This window comes from Anabrus simplex, chromosome 5 (assembly GCF_040414725.1).
Source record: "Anabrus simplex isolate iqAnaSimp1 chromosome 5, ASM4041472v1, whole genome shotgun sequence".
Taxonomy (NCBI): domain Eukaryota; kingdom Metazoa; phylum Arthropoda; class Insecta; order Orthoptera; family Tettigoniidae; genus Anabrus; species Anabrus simplex.
Window position 1 is genome coordinate 95,738,919 of NC_090269.1, and position 21,384 is coordinate 95,760,302.

General features: G+C 41.2%; 2 protein-coding genes across 6 annotated transcripts in view; one reads left to right on the forward strand and one right to left on the reverse strand.

Moving 5' to 3' along the window:
- Mrtf (Myocardin-related transcription factor) overlaps positions 1-17,339 on the reverse strand; it is an 814,655-nt gene extending 797,316 nt beyond the window's left edge. For all 5 annotated transcript variants that reach the window (XM_067147011.2, XM_068227571.1, XM_067147015.2 and 2 more), the window contains exon 1: positions 17,213-17,339. The gene's annotated coding sequence lies outside the window, so the exon portion shown is untranslated. The remainder of the gene's footprint in view (positions 1-17,212) is intronic.
- A 327-nt stretch (positions 17,340-17,666) lies between these two features.
- Pdk1 (Phosphoinositide-dependent kinase 1) overlaps positions 17,667-21,384 on the forward strand; it is a 411,719-nt gene continuing 408,001 nt past the window's right edge. The window contains exon 1 of the mRNA XM_067147018.1: positions 17,667-17,785. Coding sequence (XP_067003119.1) covers positions 17,762-17,785 — 24 coding nt within the window. The 5' untranslated portion in view covers positions 17,667-17,761. The remainder of the gene's footprint in view (positions 17,786-21,384) is intronic.

The window sequence follows — 21,384 nt, forward strand, 5'->3', positions numbered from 1 at the left end:
TGAAGAAGCGCTTTGCAAGAGATAAGAAATATGAAGAGCGCTATGTACAAGCAATGCAGAAACACATTGAGAACGAACAAGTTAAATTCTGTAGTGAGGAATCACAAAGAGGCAAAACATTCTTCATGCCACATCATGCAGTAATACGAGATGATCATGAAACAACCAAAGTGAGGATCGTATTTGACGCTTCTTCACATGATAAAGGCGAATTGTCTTTGAACAGCAACTTAGAATCTGGCCCCAATCTGAATCCAGATTCAACAGCAACCTTACTTCGGTTACGAACGTTCAACAAATACATTGCAGCAGACGGGAATCAGAGCTTTTTACAGTTGGTTCTGAATGAGAAAGACAGAGATTCCACTCGTTTTTTCTGGTTTAAAATAATTCGTTCAGAAGAAGGGTGGCTGAGAACCAATGAGACCACAATATACCGTTTCTGTCGACTCCCATTTGGGCTGACATGCAGCCCGTATCTGCTGGGAGCAACTTTAAGACAACTAGCAACGATGATGAAAGACAAATATCCAAACGCATTACGAATTTTAGAAGACAACGTGTATGTTGACGATCTAGCAGCAGGCGGAGACACAAATGAAGAACTGATAGACATTTACACAGAGATGAAAAATTGTTTCAACGAGATCAGCATTCCACTTTCCAAATGGTTATCAAACTCAACAACAATGAACCAGATGTGGCGAGAAACGAAAGAAGTGGTCCGCCAAAATACATCTATTTTAGGCATTCCAACTGATACGGATACAGATGAATTCTACTTCTCGTTCGAGAATACTGCAGCAAGAATTTACGATCCATTAGGCCTCCTATCACCAGCAACAATTACAGGAAAGATTATTTTCCAAGAAACGTGGCTGAGAAACCTCGACTGGGATGAGCTTTTGCCACATGATTTAGTTCAGAAGTGGAACCACTGGCTAGAAGGTTTAAGAAGCCTACACACAGTTAAAATTCCACGATGGATAGGATCTTGGATCAAGCAAGACCAGACCAGAGAATTGCACATTTTCAGTGATGCCAGCGAATGAATGTATGGCGCAGCAGTTTACATCAAGACGACCATAAACGAACATGTCAGGATCGAATTAATCACAGCCAAAAATCGACTCGCACCAGTTCAGAAAACATCCTTACCACGACTAGAACTCATGGAAGCTATCATAGCAGTTCGTCTTTCGGAGTATGTCAAACGTGAACTACACTTGGAATTACACCACGTCCAATTTTGGACCGATTCAACCATTGTATTACACTGGATAAGAGGAAACGCGTCGGAATGGAAGGTGTTCGTCTCGAACAGAATACATGAAATTATCGAAAGTCACACCCAACACAGTGGCGTCATTGCCCCGGCAAGGAAAACCCTGCAGATCATATAACACGAGGGCTAACAGCAAATCAACTGCGTGGAAGTAACTCATGGTGGCATGGTCCAGCCTGGCTTGTAAAACCAGAAGAGTATTGGCCGAAATCAGTTGAAATATCAAAAACAGAACATGATAAAACAGGAACAGAACGAAAGAAAACAGTTTCCCATGCTACCGCAGCAGACAGAAGCGATTTTCGATATTTCAAGATATAGCAGATTAACCAAAGTTCTCAGGATTACAGCATGGATTTGGCGATTTACACGAAATACACTCTATCAAGAAAAAACGTTAGGCCCACTCCAATTAGACGAAATCCAAACTGCAAAGCTGTTTTGGATTAAACATTCACAGAGAGAATCGTTCTCAGAAGAAATAGAAGCACTACAGAAAAGGTCAGAACTACCCAAGCAGTCCAAAATTAGAAACTTTTCTCCATTCATCAAACATGGCATCCTAAGAGTTGGTGGACGTTTACAATTTGCCAGTTTAGATGAAAACGAGCAACATCCCATTATTTTAAATGGTGACCACTATTTCACAAAACTGTTAGTAGAAGAACATAAAACCCAATTTCATGTAGGAACTCGAATTTTGTTGAGTATTTTAAGGACAGACTTTTGGATACTTCGAGGACGACAGATCATCAAGAAAATCATTAGACAGTGCTTACCGTACAAAAAACTGAAAGCAAAGGCAGCTTCGGAAGCTGAACCCCCTCTTCCGGCAGAACGCGTAACTCCTAGCAGACCATTTGAGACCACTGGTGTGGACTTCGCCGGCCCCCGTGGTGTAGGGGTAGCGTGCCTGCCTCTTACCCGGAGGCCCCGGGTTCGATTCCCGGCCAGGTCAGGGATTTTTAGCTGGACCTGAGGGCTGGTTCGAGGTCCACTCAGCCTACGTGATTAGAATTGAGGAGCTATCTGACGGTGAGATAGCGGCCCCGGTCTAGAAAGCCAAGAATAACGGCCAAGAGGATTCGTCGTGGTGACCACACGACACCTCATAATCTGCAGACCCTATCTGCAGAACCTATTCTTAGCCTTCGGGCTAAGCAGCGGTCGCTTGGTAGGCCAAGGCCCTTCAAGGGCTGTAGTGCCATGGGGCTTGGTTTGGTTTGGTTTGGTGTGGACTTCGCAGGTCCGTTATATTCCAAGAATGGAGGCATATTACAGAAAAGATACATTGCATTGTTCACAGGCGCTGTCACACGCGCTGTACACTTGGAGCTTGTGACAGATATGAGTACGGAGAAATTCATTCACGCCTTACAGCGATTTATTGGACGAAGAGGTTTATGTCGAACAATTTGGTCCGATAACGCACGAATATTTCAGAAAGCTGAAAGAGAACTTAGCACATTATGGGAAAATCTGAAAACAAAAGACATTGTGCATTTTTTGAATGGTAAAAATATTCATTGGCAATATATAGTCGAACGCGCTGCTTGGTGGGGAGGATTCTGGAAGAGAATGGTACAGACAGTGAAAAGCTGTTTGAAGAAAGCCTTAGGAAGCAGACGGTTCGATGAAGAAATTTACACAGTTCTCGTCGAAATTGAAGCAACAATCAACAGTAGACCCTTGACGTATGTGGAAAACGATCCTCAGCATCGTGCGCTGACACCAGCACATTTTCTTATTGGTGATAACACAACAAGGCTACCAGACAGAAAGACCAATGTTGAAGATAGTAACAAAAGAAAAGAAGAAATGAATCAGATGAGGATAGGAAAACAGTCTGCACTGAACACATTTTGGAAGCAGTGGAGGAACGAGTATCTATTGGATATAAATCGTTTCCATGAAGTTCAGCAACGGAATCAGAATCGTCCACTTCTTCAACAAGGAGATCTGGCGCTGCTAAGCGACGATAAACTACCAAGGCAGATTTGGAAGCTAGCTAGAATCTCCAAATTCATCATAGGACGAGATGGGAAGATCAGGTCCTGTGAGCTGACTGACAAAGAGGGGAGAGTGTTTCGAAGACCCATTCAACTGGTACATCCATTGGAGTTGAGCAACCGTGATACGGCTCAAGGTGGGGAGTGTGGAGAATTATCTAAATGATCGTACCTGTTCGCTACACAGATAAGGAGTTTGAGCCTCCATGGACGTTAACATACTCTTTCTATCTACTTAATATGGACTCCATGAAAGTATAGTGTAGTAGTCATGGTGATGTTTTGATGATGTTGTAGCAGACTATGATTATTTTGTAAGAATAAATCAGCAACCTATGACATTTCAGTGTTCTTATGAAGTAAAACATTACAGACGGCATATCCCAACCATATTAAATGAAACAGTGCTGTTAAACCAAAGTGTCGGGGGACTGTGTAAATTTGTACACTCGTGTAAGTTACGTGACGAGTGATTACCCCGCATCATCGTCGGAGATCGTCGGAGAACGTCAGAGATCGTCCAGAACGTCGAAAGTTCGAGACTTAAATCCATATCAAACCGACCTGAGAGTTCCGGCCTTAACTCAACGTAATATTGGCAACTTACAGAACGTGTTCCAGTCCCATTCGGCCTGGTGAACGAGGAGCACGGGTCATCAACAGGCGATGTTGAAGACAGCGTCTATCAACAGAAAGGTGATGTGCACTTTAAAATGCATTTCCTGAATAAAAACTATTATTCAATCTATTTTAAAAATTTTCTTGTAGATAGGACCCTTCCTCCTGTACCAAGCCCTAGCTATAAATTACCCGAAATTGCCCTGAGAGATACTTCATGCCAACTTAAAATTAATTCATAAAGTCGGTTTTAGTGGTACAGTATGTGGGGAAAAGTAACGTCCCTTTGGTTCGGATACCACGAAAAACTGGGGTCCTGTGGCTATCTCAGTGTGACTGTGGTGACCCTATACAGCCTATTCTGCACACACGTGTCCTAATGCAAGACAAGGGCATAGCAAAGAGACTTGTCTGATTTTCAGCTGGCAACACCCGCAGTCCTAGAGTGGATCAGCATATTACATCTGAGGCTAAAACACGTATTGTCAGGTGCCAGTTTAAATAAGTGAAAATATTTGCACATAATATTGGCATATGGTAAATAGATAAATCCCATCGTCGACATAAGACCTGTTTGAGTCGGTGCGACGAAAAACCAATAGCAATAAGCTACCAAGTTGCAAAACTTCTCAAGTGGTACCGTTAAGACTGCCTGCCAGTCAATTTCGACATTCCAATTGTGTTCTACTGAATTCCGGTGGACGGTAAAACGTTTGACTGCCCTTCAAAAATCGACTACCTCAGCCAGAATCCGCTATTCGTGTTTCGATCGTGGTCAGTTCCATCCAAGAATTCTTCAGGACATGGTACAGTCCGTACCGAGATAGCACAGGTAGTGAAATCCGTCCCTATACAATCATCTTCCTTCCCGCTTTGCAGACTTTGGACTGTTTGTTACTTAGGATATAATAATAATAATACATTTTCCGTACCACTAACTACCTTTACGGCTTTTAGACCCACCGAGGTGCCAGAATTTTCTGTGCTACAGGAGTTCTTGTACGTGCCAATAAATCTACGGGAAAGAGGCTGGCGTATTTTACCACTTTCAAATACCACCAGATCGATCCGGCTTACTCAACGTATCTATTCCTTTTTCTTTTTTCTTTAGTGCCGGGAGGGCCCGAGGACATGTTCGGCTCGTCTGGTGCAGGTCTATTTGAAGCCCGTGGGAAACCTGCCCGTCTGGATGTGGGATGATGGTAATGGGATAGGCAGAGTGTGAAATCCGGTGTCGGCACGTAGCCTACTCCTGTCGAATAACACCAAGGGGTCTGTTCAAAGCTTTATGTCCCCATCCGATGGACGAATCGCTATCAACAGTGTCATATGCCCTCACTCCATGTAGAACAACGAAGAGAGGTTTGGAATTGAATCCAGGCCTTTGGCACGCAATCTAGTGATTAGAAATTGTACACCACCATCTCTCCTGGCCTGCCGGCCAACATTCTGATGGTGAATATTTTTTTCGATCAACGAGACTCGAACCGGCTAACCACGGTAACAAGACTTGACGTGTTAACGACCACAGTCACCAAGCGGGCGAACCGGCACTGAACTCGCCAATATGAGCTCAGGAGGCCAGCACTCTACCGTCTGAATTACACAACCGGCAAACCATATTCTTACAAACATAAAATAACAAGTGCGTTGCAAGACGAAACCCGATACGCGTAATCACAAGCAAATGCACGTAGATATTACATTTAAATACTGTAGCCTGATATTTAATCGTTATTAACTATATCTAGAGCGTGTCGTTATGTAGTATTTTATATAGCACAAACATCGCATATTTATGTAACGCATCACAGAAAGTTAGTATATCTATTTTACAATATGTTTTATGTAACACCGACACACTGCATTTTAGCGACGATGGCATAGGATATGACTAGGACTGGGAAGGAAGCGACTGTGCCCTTAATTAAATTATAGCCCTAGCATTTGCCTGGTGTGAAAATGGGAAACCACCAAAAACATCTTCAGGGCTGCCGACAATGGGGTTCGACCCCACTACCGGTATCTCCCGAATGCAAACTGACAAAGTTAGTATCATCCAGACATCTTACAAAATTGTAAGGAACACACAAAATGAAATGTTAGTTAAAAAGATTTTTAAAAAGCATGATGAAAGTTTAAAAAAAACTGTGAAATGTTGATCGTTAAAACAGTCTTGAGCTGGAGGTCTTTCTGTTTCAATGTTTTTGTTGTCCTTTGGTGTGGTTCAGTTGGTGTCTGTATGCTGTTGGCTTAGTTGTTGTGTTCCGACATGGGCTGATATACACTGACTGAGCAAATGTCATGGGATAGCGGAGCACTGATGCGCAGGTGTGTTGTCTGCACACCACACACCCCCTGTGCCAGCGGCAGTTGTTTAGGAGACCTTGTGAGCAGTAGCTGTGCATGTGACAGGTGTAACATAGAACGTCGTCAGCTGACACCGTTCGAACGGGGTATGGTGGTCGGTGCCCGACGGATGGGAAGTGCGGTTTCGGAAGTGGTGCGGGAATTCGGGTTCACACGATCAACCGTGTCTAGGGTATATCGTGAATAGTTGAATGCGGGTGTCACCGTCCACAACAGACGAACGACCGGCCGTCCAGCCACCCTCGATGACCGTGACCGGCGACATCTGAGACGGATTGTCAATAGTGACAGACAGGCAACCGTGCAACAAATCACGGCTCAATTCAACACAGGCCGTGCTGGACACGTCTCCCGGCGGTCAATTCTTAGGAACATGGGTTCTATGGGGTATGAGAGCCGGCGCACAGGCGTAATTTCAGGAATCTAGCCGGTCAAAAATCGTACCTCGGAAACTAATGGACCGATTTACATAAAACTTAGTATACAACTGCTATTATTGGAGATAATTAAGTGTGTGGTCAATCAAGTATAAAGAACAAATTACTACGCCAGGAATAAAATTAGTAATATTTGTAATTTTCATCATTTTTCGTTATAGCTATAAGAAATTAAATAGATGTTAATAGTTTATAATAGTTAATAGTTTATAATGTTTAAAAACAGATACAGGAATACATGTACTTGCCAAACAATTTATTCATTAGATGCATTTACATCAGAATCGCTATCGTCACTGTTATTATCTCCTTCGGCAGAACCAGATACACGAGGCTCAGACAGTAAGTTACAGTAAGTTGAGCAATTCTCGTGAAAGCGGAATCAACTTCCTACTCCTTGATTTCCCTAAGCTGGTAATATAAGGGTCCGATATATAAGCAGCCTATGGGAAAGGTCAGTATTTGTGTCTTTCTGGAAGGTTTCCTATTTTCTTTATTCCTGGTCTCTTGGGTTTCCTCGTAGAGTTGTCCAATAGGTATAACACGGTGGCTAATGACCTCCTCTCCATGAACCAAGAGTTTGTGCAAAGTTACAGGCATGTAGTACGATTTGTATTCCTGTATGTACAATTGTATAGTTTCCTTTGCGTACATGCTAAATGTCACTTTATCAATGGTATACCCGCACGAAAGAGTTTCTACGATGGCACGTAGATGGTTTATAAAATTTATAACTCTCATGTTAACCAATAGACGCGTTCTCTCCCTGAACTTCTGTAGTGAAGTCATCTAGAGTATTTATTTTGTGTATTTTAGGCATTAAATCAGTGCGTATTTTTTTATTTTCAAAATCTTCCTCCACTTGGAGGCTGCCAAAGACAAAGAATACACGAACAATTTCGTTCAAAAATACAATAAATTATGTCTCAATCTGGCGACTCTCAGTCTGGCGATTATAGGTATTATGTTGAGTGAGAGTTATGGATAAGCCTGCGTGTGTGATTGGTTTCTTTAACATAAATACTGTGATCTTTTGTAGTCATCTGCAGTATTTATTTATTGCGTCTGTTTTCTAGCTTTTATTGTCTGGATAAACATATTTAATGCAATTAAAATACATCTCCCGCCCCTCAAACCTATAAAATTATTTGTTTATTTTCTCTCGCAATTTGTCTTATATTTCAGTGCTGAAGTTTCTTATGTGCCGTAGTTAACCTCTGATTCTGTACAAACCAAAAGTGGCCCCTGTAAACCCCACGTCCCCTTTAGTTCATAAAAGTAATTTGTAGCTTAGTTTCTTCAGCCTTTTGTCTTGAACTTACATACTGAATTTCACAAATTTATGTGCCGCCGTTTTCCAGTGATGGCGTTGAGCGGATCCTTTCGGTATGGCAACGCTGTTGTCATAAGAACAATACTGTTTTCTTAACATGGAATGAGCTACAGTACTGGCAGGCTCATCCTGACATCGTTGTGATGCACGTCCTTTTGCAAGGCCCATTCTCTGCTCGAACCAACTTTTATTGTACTTCAGCAATTTATCCCTTTTTCTACTATAGTTTGTCCAGCGTGATCGAATTTTAGCACACAAAATACTGACAGATTTCCTTATTGACTTGGATATATCAATGAAACAATCCCCAAAGCCTAAATGTTCAATTACAACATTCGCAATGTCATCGTTCCGCTTATATTCCCTGCTGTTCCTCAACAGCTCGGAAACAGACCCCCCGGGTAAAAGAGTACATGGCTTCTGAAAAAAAAATAGTTACTCTCATGGTCACGCTTGGTCGCAGCAAAAAGTCACAGTTTTCTATCCATTAAAGTATAGATAACTCATCCAAAAGACTTTCATTGCGGAAATCACAGGCAATCCATTTTGAAAGTCAGTTCAAATTTGTATAATTAGATACCGCTTGGACACCGTGTATCTGAATTTTAAGTGCATATTCCGGACAACAATTTAGTAATTTTCAGAAAATGCTACATACTATATAAAATACATACCTTCATCAAATATAATAACATTGCAAGCTAAAGAAATATTTTTTCTGACGTCTTTACTGAGCCTTCACATAATAATAACTGCACGCTCGTCTCGCCAGAATGTGATGCCCTAACGGAGGAGAGCCACTTTGGGCCTTCGCTGAGATTAGACAATCAGACAGCGCGACTTTTCAATATTTAATTACTGTACCCAAGAGTCATATAAACACGACTCACAGAAAATGCACACCAAAGACAAGGGTTGAAAATGTTATTTTTGGCCGGGTAGATGCTAGAAATTACCCACTGTGCGGCGCCGCACACGGGTGCCACTGTTAACCCAACGTCATCGGGCACAACGACGCGCATTTGCCGCCAGTCACCAGGGATGGACACTGGAACAATGGCGTAATGCGATATGGTCAGACGAATCACGATTTCTACTGCACTATGCCGATAGGAGGCACCGTGTATGGCACAGACCACATGAAGCGATGGATCCCGCCTGCCTCGAAGGTGTGGTCCAGGGCGCTGGTGTCTCTGTTATGGTCTGAGGTGCATTTTCCTGGTATGGAATGGGGCCCCTAGTTGTTCTGGAAGAGACTTTGAATGGCATGCGGTATGTTGAGCTGCTCGGAGACCATCTCCACCCATTTTTGGCCTTCCAGCGCCCAGATGGTTCTGCTGTGTTTCAAGATTATAACGCGCCTCCACATCGCTCCCACGTCGCCCGGGAATGGTTCCAGGAACATGCAGCGGAGGTCCAATGACTGCCATGTCCTGGAAAGCAGGCTCCGTGCCATGCATCCTGCACCCACCAACAGACCAGCATTGGCGGCCGCTCTGCAAACGATTTGGTGTCAGCTGCGTCCAGAGGACTACTAGGGACTTGTCGACTCACTTCCACGGCGTCTCACTGCAGTTCGCAGGGCCAGAGGCGGCCCCACACACTATTAGGTGACTATCCCATGACATTTGCTAAGTCAGTGTACATAAGCATTACTGAAGTTGAACCGTCTGATTTTTAGTGTTACGTAACCCGCTTGAATCACCCGTGTTCTCTGGCTACGGAGTCCAGCTCTCGAGGTTCAACAATGGTTATGTATATCGCCCCATGTGGGAACACAACAACTAAGCCAACAGTATATAAATACCAGCTGAACCACACCAAATGACAACAAAAACGTCGAAACATAAAGACCTCCAGCTCAAGACTGGTTTAACGATAAACATTTCACAGTTTTTTAACTTTCATCATGCTTTTTTTTTTTTTACTTTTTAACTACGGTAACATTTCATTTTGTGTGTTCCTATGTTTTTGATTCATTATACAGGTCTTACTGAGGACCCATTGCCGGGTCGAAACATGTCCGTTTATGTGTGAAGTTTCGTCTTAATTGGACGTAAAATATATAATAATGACTAGGTGGATTAAAATAGTTTTGTACAATTTTTTAAGAAGTTCAATCGTCAGCACGGATTTGACATGAGTTTCATAGTCTGTAATCATCCAGACATTACAACTGGTTATTGACATATTACGATGAATTCTGAAGAGACAGACAAGTTTTCTTAATAAAGAGTATTTGATCTTTTCATTATATAACCCAAATCAAGGTACGTGTTGTACACACCGTCTGATGTACAGATAACAAATCTCCACTTAAACTTCGAAGAGTCAAGGACGGAACTCAATCTCAAGATTTTAATTGCGTTTATAGGGACAAAAAAAAGGCAGTCATCGGTAGTAAGAGGCGACTAAAAGGCGGTGACTCTCCAAGGCATCTCAACTTGGGAACATGAGTGGGTGACCATGGTCCCCTAGCTGAGTTTGGCATTGTTGCCACTTGCGCCGGACTCCTCATTTTAATTCTCCTGTCCGATCTCCCTTGATCAATTCTTGTTCTCTTCAGAACCCGGCGGTATTAAGTTCGCAACGCCTTCATTTTCATGCCCTTCGTGGCACTTCTCTTTCTTTTGCCGATACCTTCATTTTTCAGAAGGTCAGTGTTAAGAAAGGATGGTTGCTCGGTTGTTTTTTCTCATCGCCTGAACTAAGGTGACTAAAATAAACCTGACTCTTTACTTTTCTCTGCTCGACCTCCCTACAGCAATTTTCGATTCATTAGCTTATTAAGCCTGAAGGAAAATGCTCGATAACAATCTCCTTATCCTATTCATCAAATCAATGAACTAATAATAATGAGAAGCAACAAGAAAGTAAACACTGTTTCCATGGCCTAATCTCGTATTAATTTCACTGGTCTAACAATAACATCACACACATCTTCATTATAAATTGCTATACCCTTCAGTTTTCAGACTGCAAGTCTTTGTGAATTAACTATGCACCTGCACTCTCTTCTATTTCAACTAGCTCTCTGGCGTCGTTTAGTTCCGCACATCTTATCTTTAAATTATTGAAAACATCGTCCTTTGCTAGTTCATATCTACAGCTTCATCCATCATATGTATTCCTAACAACCTTTATCTCTTCACCGTGAGTGATATTAAGCCATCGCCGGGCTGATTGGCTCAGACAGTTGAGGAGCTGGCCTTCTGACCTCAACTTGGCAGGTTCGATCCTGGCTCAGTCCAGTAGTATTTGAAGGTGCTCAAATACGTCCACCTCGTGTCAGTATATTTACTGGAACGAACAATAACTCCTTCTGGACAAAATTCCGGCACCTCGGTGTCTCCGAAAACGAAAAAAGTAGTTAGTGGGACGTAAAGCTAATATCATTATTATTATTACTAGTAGTAGTTTAGTTTAGTTTAGTTTAGTTTAGTTTATTGCCTTTCTTATATGGCGGGGCTCAGGCTATGAAGCCTGCTATTATGCCAAACCATATTATACAACAGCTTTATAAAATCATTTTTACATGTATTTCTAAAAATCACTAAAATTAATTTACTTAACCTCTAAAATTTCTATCCTTATTGATAATTAAGAGCTAATTATTAAATTTTACGTTGGTGAAATCTATTTTTTACATATTTGAATACCACATATGTTTACTCTCGTGCCATCGGTCCTACGTGTTTGTGCCAGTAATCAGTCTCCCTATTTTAATGTCTGTTACTGAACAAGATATCGTAAGTCCACCCAGCTTTCACCCTCGTACACTTAAGTCGGTCTGAAAGCAGACCTACAGTTTCGTTCAAGAGCTGACTCCTTTCTTGAAGAATACCGTTATCGCAAGTGAGCTCACTGCATTACCTTTGCTCCAGCTTGTTTCAATTTCACTTAGTATCGTACATTCCTATGAGATTAAATCCTCTGCTCCAGTTTTGTATTACCGAACTGACATTCTTGGGAATGCCAATTTTCATAGGCTATTATGATCTCCTTCATGTGCCGTCCCCTCTAAGAAGGTTGGCGATCATCACAGCAATCCAGTTCTGGGTTTGTTTACCCCACCCCCCCCCACACACACACACACCACCGGGAAATAGCTTCCCTGCTCCTCCACCTACTTGTTGCTGAAAGTACTTCTCTGTGCCCAGAGAATGTTACTTGCATAGAGCGCGATCTTTTCCAAAAGTCTAAACTGACGGCCGCATGTTATCTTACAATTATTATTTTAAAATATATGTATGTTTTTTGCAAAAATAACTTGGATTGTTTACACTCTGTTTAGAAACAGTCAACTTTTTGACAGATTCGTCCACTGGTTGTAATGTTTAAGTATTGGCCTGTTGTACTTTAATTTTTTTTCCTAGTGGCTTTACGTCGCACCGACACAGATAGGTCTTATGGCGACGATGAGACAGGAAAGGCCTAGGAGATGGAAGGAAGCGGCCGTGACCTAAATTAAGGTATAGCCCCAGCATTTGCCTGGTGTGAAAATGGGAAACCACGGAAAACCATCTTCAGGGCTGCCGACAGTGGGATTCGAACCCACTATCTCCCGGATGCAAGCTCACAGCCGCGCGCCCCTAATCGCACGGCCAACTCGCCCGATATTACTTTGATTTTGTTAATAACAAGATATAATGTGTGGTCCTCAGGTTTACATATTACGCATAGGCCTAAACAAAATTTGTTTTGAATAAAAGAACTTTATCTCAAAATTTAAAAAATAGGCTATAAAAATAATTATTACCTCTCATTTATGTGCTGGGGGAGGGCAATACCTATTTCCTGTAAGGAAACTCTGTTTCAAATTCGTGGGTGTGCAGAAGTAAAATAGAAAACGAACTATTTGATAATGGTATTCATATGTCATATATTATGTGTCACAACCATTACAAGCCGCCTCCGTGGTGTAGTGGTTAGCGTGATTAGCTGCCACCCCCGGAGGCCCGGGTTCGATTCCCGGCTCTGCCACGAAATTTGAAAAGTGGTACGAGGGCTGGAACGGGGTCCACTCAGCCTCGGGAGGTCAACTGAGTAGAGGTGGGTTCGATTCCCACCTCAGCCATCCTGGAAGTAGTTTTCCGTGGTTTCCCACTTCTCTTCCAGGCGAATGCCGGGATGGTACCTAACTTAAGGCCACGGCCGCTTCCTTCCCTCTTCCTTGCCTATCCCTTCCAATCTTCCCATCCCTCCACAAGGCCCCTGTTCAGCATAGCAGGTGAGGCCGCCTGGGCGAGGTACTGGTCATACTCCCCAGTTGTATCCCCCGACCAAGAGTCTGAAGCTCCAGGACACTGCCCTTGAGGCGGTAGAGGTGGGATCCCTCGCTAAGTCCGAGGGAACAACCGAACCTGGAGGGTAAACAGATGATGATGATGATGATGATGATGACAACCATTACATAAAATGTGATTTTATTTTAAAACAAACTTTACTCTTGTTACTTTCTGAGATGGTATGAAAAGTCCGAAATAACTGACCTGCATTATCATCATTAAGAAGCAGAAGAAAACTAAAAGCGGACGAAACAGCCGAGTATGACGCAACATTTAAAGGAGAGGAAGATTTTTGGGTGAATATATTTCTGGTTATTATAGACATATTGATCTCTGAATTGGAGAAAAGGAAAAGTAATTGGAAAAGTTTTACAGTAAATTTGAGATCCTAAATAATCTACATGGACAAGACAATACCAAATTCACAAATTGTGCTACAACACCGCAAGAGCATTACAAATACGACTTATGTTATGTGATGATTATTTTCAAAGCAAAGACAAGCTTCTCCCTAAGTACATCAGATACTGTGTTGTTTGAAAACAACATTCAAGACCTGTTTCCTAATTTATAAACTGCATTATGAATATTCTTGTTAACTGCTGCAACCAATTGTTCGGTCAAACACCTTTTCTCAGTCCTCAAAATTCTCAAGAATTATTTACGATCGTCTATGCCACAAGATCGAGTCAACAGTCTTGCTGTCCTTTCCATGAATTCTGACGTTAATTCGCAACGAAAAAAATCACGACGTAAACCACTCGTTGTTTGACGGAGTCTGGGGAGTTAAATATGCATGTATATTATTATTATTATCATCGTAAGCCTCCGTGGCTCAGGCGGCAGCGCGACGGCCTCTCACCGCTGGGTTCCGGGGTTCAAATCCCGGTCACTCCATGTGAGATTTGTGCTGGACAAAGCGAAGGCGGGACAGATTTTTCTCTGGGTACTCCGGTTTTACCTGTTATCTTTCATTCCAGCAACATTCTCCAATATCATTTCATCCGACAGTCATTAATCATTGCCCCAGAGGAGAACGACAGGCTTCGGCAGCCGGCACAATTCCTATCCTCGCCGCTAGATGAGGGCTTCATTCATTACATTCCTGACCCGGCCAAATGACTGGAAACAGACTGTGGATTATTATTATTATTATTATTATTATTATTATTATTATTATTATTATTATTATTATTATTATTATTATTATTATTATTATTCAATTATGTCGACCCTCCGTGGCTAAGGCGGCAGCGCGCCGGCTTCTCATCGCTAGGTTCCGTGGTTCAAATGTGACAGTTATGCTGGGCAAAGCGTAGGCGGGACAAGTTTTTCTCCGGGTACTCCGATTTTCCCTGGCATCTTTCATTCCCGCAAAACTCTCCAATATCATTTCATTTCATAGTCAGTCATTGCCCCAGGGGAGCGCGACAAGCTTCGGCAGCCGGCACAGTTCCTATCCTCGCCGTTAGATGGGGGCTTCATTCATTCCATTCCTGATGCGGTTGAAACAGGCTGTGGAATTTCCCTTCAAGATAATTGGTTTTACGTCCAAATAACTAGTTTCATGGTTTTCGGAGACGCTGAGGTGTCGGAATTTTGCCCTGCAAGAGTTTTTTTACGTGCTGGTAAATCTATTTGACCACCTTCCATACTACCGTACTAAGCCGTGATCGAACCTGTCTATTTGGAGCCAGAAGGCCAGCACTCTACTGTCTGAGCTACTCAGCCCTCATTATCAAAATGACTGTCCGGCTCCATGGCTAAATGGTTAGCGTGCTGGCCTTTGGTCACAGGAGTCCCGGGTTCGATTCCCGGTAGGGTCGTGAATTTTAACCATCATTGGTTAATTTTGCCGGCTCGAGGGCTGGGTGTATGTGTCGCCTTCATCATCCTTTCATCCTCATCACGACACGCAGGTCGCCTATGGCGTCAAATGAAAAGATCTGCACTTGGAAAGCCGAACATGTCCTCGGACACTCCCGGCACTAAAAGCCATACGCCATTTCATTTTTTTTATCAAAATGACTGTAGAGTGCAAAATTGTAAAGAACGAGTATCGAGGTAATACGAGAATCGGCTTCTGAGTGAACGGGTACTTGGGTAACATTGTTATCACCCGAGTATGCCCAGAACACATCTGTTTCCCACTACCTGGGTATCACTTGCGCGGTAGTTTCACTTCTTTCCCCTATTACTACAGCTGTGCACACCGAAATTATATTATTCATATTCTACTCATTTACTTTCAAAGTCTGTAACCAAATAAATTCAGAATTTGGCCTCACCATGCTTTCAATGTGTTGTCGGATTCGAAACAACAACGTACGGAGGGCAGCACAATGCAAAACAATGGTTAGTCATCTCTCCTATTTTCATATCTGAAGAAATATATATAGAAGGAACGGTTCTGAGGAAACAAAGGATATCAAGAATCTTCGTAAACAAATTAATAACTCAAATTTCATTGGAAAACATGCGGACAATCTCATCTATCATCAGAGGAACAAATCAGTCGACTAATGCCCACGACCCCTGGCATGTCGAATCTCAATAAGCCTACTCCTGCCATCTCTGGAGGAGTACAGTAACTAGATGTAAACAACCCTTGCGGACGGCCCAAGTTCTGTCAAGAAGATAACAAATTGAGCCCTTAACCAAATTCTCTCTCATAAGAAAACCGTGCTAATTATGATGTAATCTTTCCGTACGGAGTTTAGTACCTATCACGATCGCAAAGTACATTCGATGATCATATATAGAAGCAATTTCAATCCTAAAATGTCAAAACTCAGTAAACTAGTTCTACAGAAATAAAACTGAGACAAAATTTATTTACGAATTCTTTATGATTTACTGATGAATGATTAACTAAAATTATTCGATATCGGAAGAAAAACTTACCGGTATATCACTAAACTAACGACATCTACAAACAGACCGTTGTTCCTAAAAACCTAGGCCTCTAGGATGTGATTTTGGAGTAAAGAGTGTTTAAGCCTTTAAGAGTCATACACAGGATGTGTAAACTTGCATTAATTACATTAGAAATGAATCTTAAACATTTGTTTTTAAGGCTCAACTCATACACACGCAATAAACAGCACACCAATAATAAATATTAAGCCCACTGTAAATGCATCACTCAGAATTTTTAAAACTAGAGTTAACCTATACAAATGGATATAAATAGGGTTACACCGGCTACCGGAATTAAAAGAAAATCGTACGGAGAAATAATTTATTAGAGGAAATAAATTATTCCAGTACTGCATTTCCTTCTTCAACCAATTACGTGTGTGTATCAAATAAAAAATGTACAGCAGTGCACGTAAGAACTATATTTTGCGAGATATACTGGTGCCAACATTTACATCAATCCTCAGAAATATATAACAAGTTTATTCTAGAACCCACAACCGTCTTATACGTACAAACTGGGATAATCGTAAGACCTAAGGTGAAGTAAAGGTTATTTTCCTGCATAAATAACTAACGTCATCCTCTTGAGAATATTAGAAAAATCTCATCTTTATAGTACTCCGAAGGGTACTTTATAATGCTGTTTTAATCAATGAGGTGATTCTCATTTTCATTTAACCAGTATTGAACGACCCCCTGCACAACGGATTAACCCCATGTGTAATAACGATTAGTGCCAACCTACAGTAACTCGTAAGACGGATATATCATGTATAACTGTCTTACCAGGTCGTCAGTTATTCAAACTATATTAAAGACAATCTGCTAATCCGAAGAAAATTAACAAAAACAATATTAAGATATATGATTTCAGCATTTGATTTAGAGTTGCGAGGGTGCGGTCCTTTATCGTACAGAAATAATGGGTAATATGAATATCTGGTACTTACAAAAATATACATCGATTCTGAGACGAAAATATCCCAATGTGCAATGGTTGCAAAGATAATTAGGGCCAAGAAAACATTCTTCAAAGTTTCTGTCACACTACCTCTTCAATGAAGGCAGCCATCACACACAATACCTACAGCTCGGTCATTGATGGTAGTGTATTCTATTATGCTATATATTTGACATTTTGCAATATTTCTATACGTTGCAGATTACGTTAATTACATAATAATAAGTATGTATTTTATTAAATATGTACAATTATTATGTTTATAAATACTACATATTAAAATATTCGGTTATATTTTCTTCAAAACGACTGTGTGATGATTGTGCCACCTGTTGACAGTATTGTATTACTACAAGAGTGATGTGCGGAAGATACAGTGCTGCGGTTGTCTAACCTACGCACACGTAGTTCGTTAAACCGCTTAGAGGTTGCGCTGCTGGTTAATATGGCGACAGCCTAACGTTATCAATTTGCAGCTGTGGTTCAAGTCCAAGTGTGAAGTTGGTTAATTTTGATATAAATCAGAGACTATTGGAATATGACGGATACATCAGGACAAGTTGTGAGTAATCTGCTCCATTTTTATCTCTATTTATACATGTTAGAGTATTTTGGTTGTAAAAATCGATGGGACATTCTGGACGAGGAATAACGGGAAACTCTACGGTACCTATTTCATTCATTATAGTATCCCGGTTTGGTAATGTTATGGTCTGTATAATATGCTGGACTGAAGTCTAATATCAGTCTTTAATATTATAGTTTTCTGCTCATGTTTCTGTCATGACTATAATGTACACTTAAGTCAATATTATTGTTGAAACACTCGTCCGTTATCAGATTTAACAGACGATCGTATCAATTCTGACCTTAATAAATTGATCTGAATATGGTACATTAAAGATTTCAGCGTTCTAACGGTACGTTATGTATAAGTTTCACCTATTTCCATTATAGTATCGTATTATTCGGTCACTCGGTAATTGTGACTGAAAACTGACTCTGACTCATATTCATACACATTTTCTTAAAATAAAGGCAAGTAAATCCCCAAGATATTATTTCTAATAGCTTGTCAGTATATGTACTAGTTCAGGTTTTCGATTATTTTATGTTGTTACTGCATTGCCAAATAATATATTATTAATGCAAAATGCATTTCCTAGGCGACGACCTACCTATATTTTGTTGGTCTCTCACTTTATATGAGTGTAGATTCAAACTTATAAGAATATTAAACCTTGAGTTATTTTGGGAGTTATTTGTATGCAGGTAGCAGGCAGAATACTGCAATGCAGTCGGAGACAATCGACCTTACAATTACAGAACATGTATACTTATCAGTTATCAGTCCCTAACAATGGACTTTGCCGACAACTGGACAGGTGGGAAAGGCAGAAGTGTTGTTTCAGTGCCCTTGACTCTGCTAGCAGTATCATAACTCTTCTCTTGTTGTTCTCATTACTTTCCGCTGCTATCCTGAAGTCTGTATTTCGTGCTTACTGGCTGACTTGTGGCTTCTAAACGAAACTAAAAAATCTCCATGACCCTATGATACCGTTACTTCACAGTTAAAAGGTTTATTGATGTAATTCCGTACTTCTGTTAATTAATTGAATGTTGATCATTTAACGTTAGATGATTTAATGAGCAAATGTATTATAATTATCCCCATCACCGTTAAGTTAATATAAGTACTGTAGGTGTACGGATCACATTTCACAAGTTGGTCAAGTGCTGCAATTTCCAGTACAAAACTGGATGACAGCTAAATGCTTCTTGTTTCAAGATTAATTTATAGATATTTTCAGGCAGTGAGAAATTTATAAATTGGTATTACAGTACATATAGTACCAGAGTGATATGATTATATGCGAACCAAAGAAACTGGCAATATTTGCGACTACGTTTAATGTTGAAGTATTCTTCGGATCTTAAACTGCATTAACTTAGGCTTGATTGTTTATACTGTAGTTCACTGCTGTATTAATTACTTTTCTTTAGCAGTCATATAAATACTTTTAAGGCAATATAATGTCACTGCCTCGCCTACTGTTGACTGAGACAGCAATAAACCTGAGAAGTGGCCCGTATCTGTCTAATTACGAAGGCAGTGCTAGCAAATTATAAATGGCCATCATATTTCAGATGTTTTCCTTTCCCTTTATGTATGACTAGGTGAAAACTCAGCAACTCCCTGCATGGAACGGACCATCTTAAATCAATAAAATTACCCAATTTAAAATAAATTATAATAGTGGCGCCTCATACAAATGTCAGTAAAACATGCAATGGAATTCTTAATTTTGTCTACACTTATTTTTGCCTCATATTGTGCCGGATTGAGTTTATCTTCTTCTTAATCTGTTTACCCTCCAGGGTCGGCTTTTCCCTCGACTCAGCGAGGGATCCCACCTTTACCGCCTCAAGGGCAGTGTCCTGGAGCTTCAGACTTTTGGGTCGGGGATACAACTGGGGAGAATGACCAGTAACTCGCCCAGGCGGCTTCACCTGCTATGTTGAACAGGGGCCTTGTGGAGGGATGGGAAGATTGGATGGGACAGGCAAGGACGAGGGAAGGAAGCGGCCGTGGTCTTAAGTTAGGTACCATCCCGCCATTTGCCTGGAGAAGTGGGAAACCACGGAAAACCACTTCCAGGATGGCTGAGATTGGAATCGAACCCACCTCTACTCATTTGACCTCCCGAGGCTGAGTGGACCCCGTTCCAGCCCTCGTACCACTTTTCAAAAATTTCGTGGCAGAGCCGGGAATTGAATCCGGACCTCTGGGGGTGGCAGCTAATCACGCTAACCACTACACCACAGAGGCGGACCGGACTGAGTTTATAAAATTCGAAAGTAAGTTCAGTTCAGTATCTCTGGAAATATAGTTCTATCTAAAATAGTTCTAACAAAATGATATAGAATATAATTTCCGATCTCGTATAATCTGATGCAGTTTTACCGCACCAGTTATAATAATGGAGATATTCATGATTTTAACGGCGAACAGACTTGGAAGTATTGTTCAGTCCTCATGGTATCGAATGAATTGGAGATGATGGTAGGGATTGACGTGATTGTTTTATAAGCTGCAAAACCGCGTGGTCACTACACCGTATTTATCACAAAGATAGTGAATATGACTCGAAATGACAAGAAGGACCTGTCTCGAAGAATTAGGGAAAAAAAAAGGTGTGTGTGCGGGGTGGGGGTGTTGAAAGCCCTAATATCGCCGACTGACTAGTACATCCGGAGCAATGCTCATGGGCCCTTGTTAAACAAAAACTATTATATTTTGTTGAGATATTCTTTGTCTCTTCTACTGCCACTCATCCCCGTTTAGTAGCTGTGTGGATCAGTGATCGAGTGTCGGCCTCAGGATCCCAAGATCATGGGTTCAAACTCGGCAGAGATAGGCGGAAAAAGTTGTACGCTGCAGGCATTTAAAAAGATCTTGGTGACACATTGGTGTTAACCCGACAAAATTATTATTTTTTCACTCAGCCATAGATTGCCCAGAAGAGGTCCGGTTTACTCTGCAATTTGTTCGAGTTATCCTCGAAAGTGACGTGCAGGCTGCATAGACGGCGTCAAATCAATGTAATTGATTACTATAGCCGAGGCATTATTATTATTATTATTATTATTATTATTATTATTATTATTATTATACAGTAGTTGCGGTATGCCCTGTCCCTTCTACTGCTATTCATCTTCATTGCTATTGCTTCAGCAATATTTACCAAAAAAAACTAACTCGTCAGTGATGGACACACAACAGTCTTCTTGAAGATTGTAAATGAATTCCGGTGGAGTTTTCCCATCTCCTATTAAATCACAGAAAACTTCAGGTTTTCCTCGAAGATTCAGTTTACTGCTACTGACACTGGCTCTACAACTTATGCCTTGCTTAAGAAACTGATGAAGTTCATGCGAATGTAGAAAGATGGCGCCGGCGCTTCTCTGTGTTATTTATACACTTGGTTCAACTTCACGTCGCAAGGACAGATAGACAGACAGACGGCTGTCTGACGGATTGGATTCACAAACTTCCGTGCAACTCCAGGGAACAAGTCATTTCAATAGTTCCTCATTTGCGTTGTGTGTTCTTATCTGATATACCCTTATGCCAAGAACATCAGAAATTAATAACAGTAT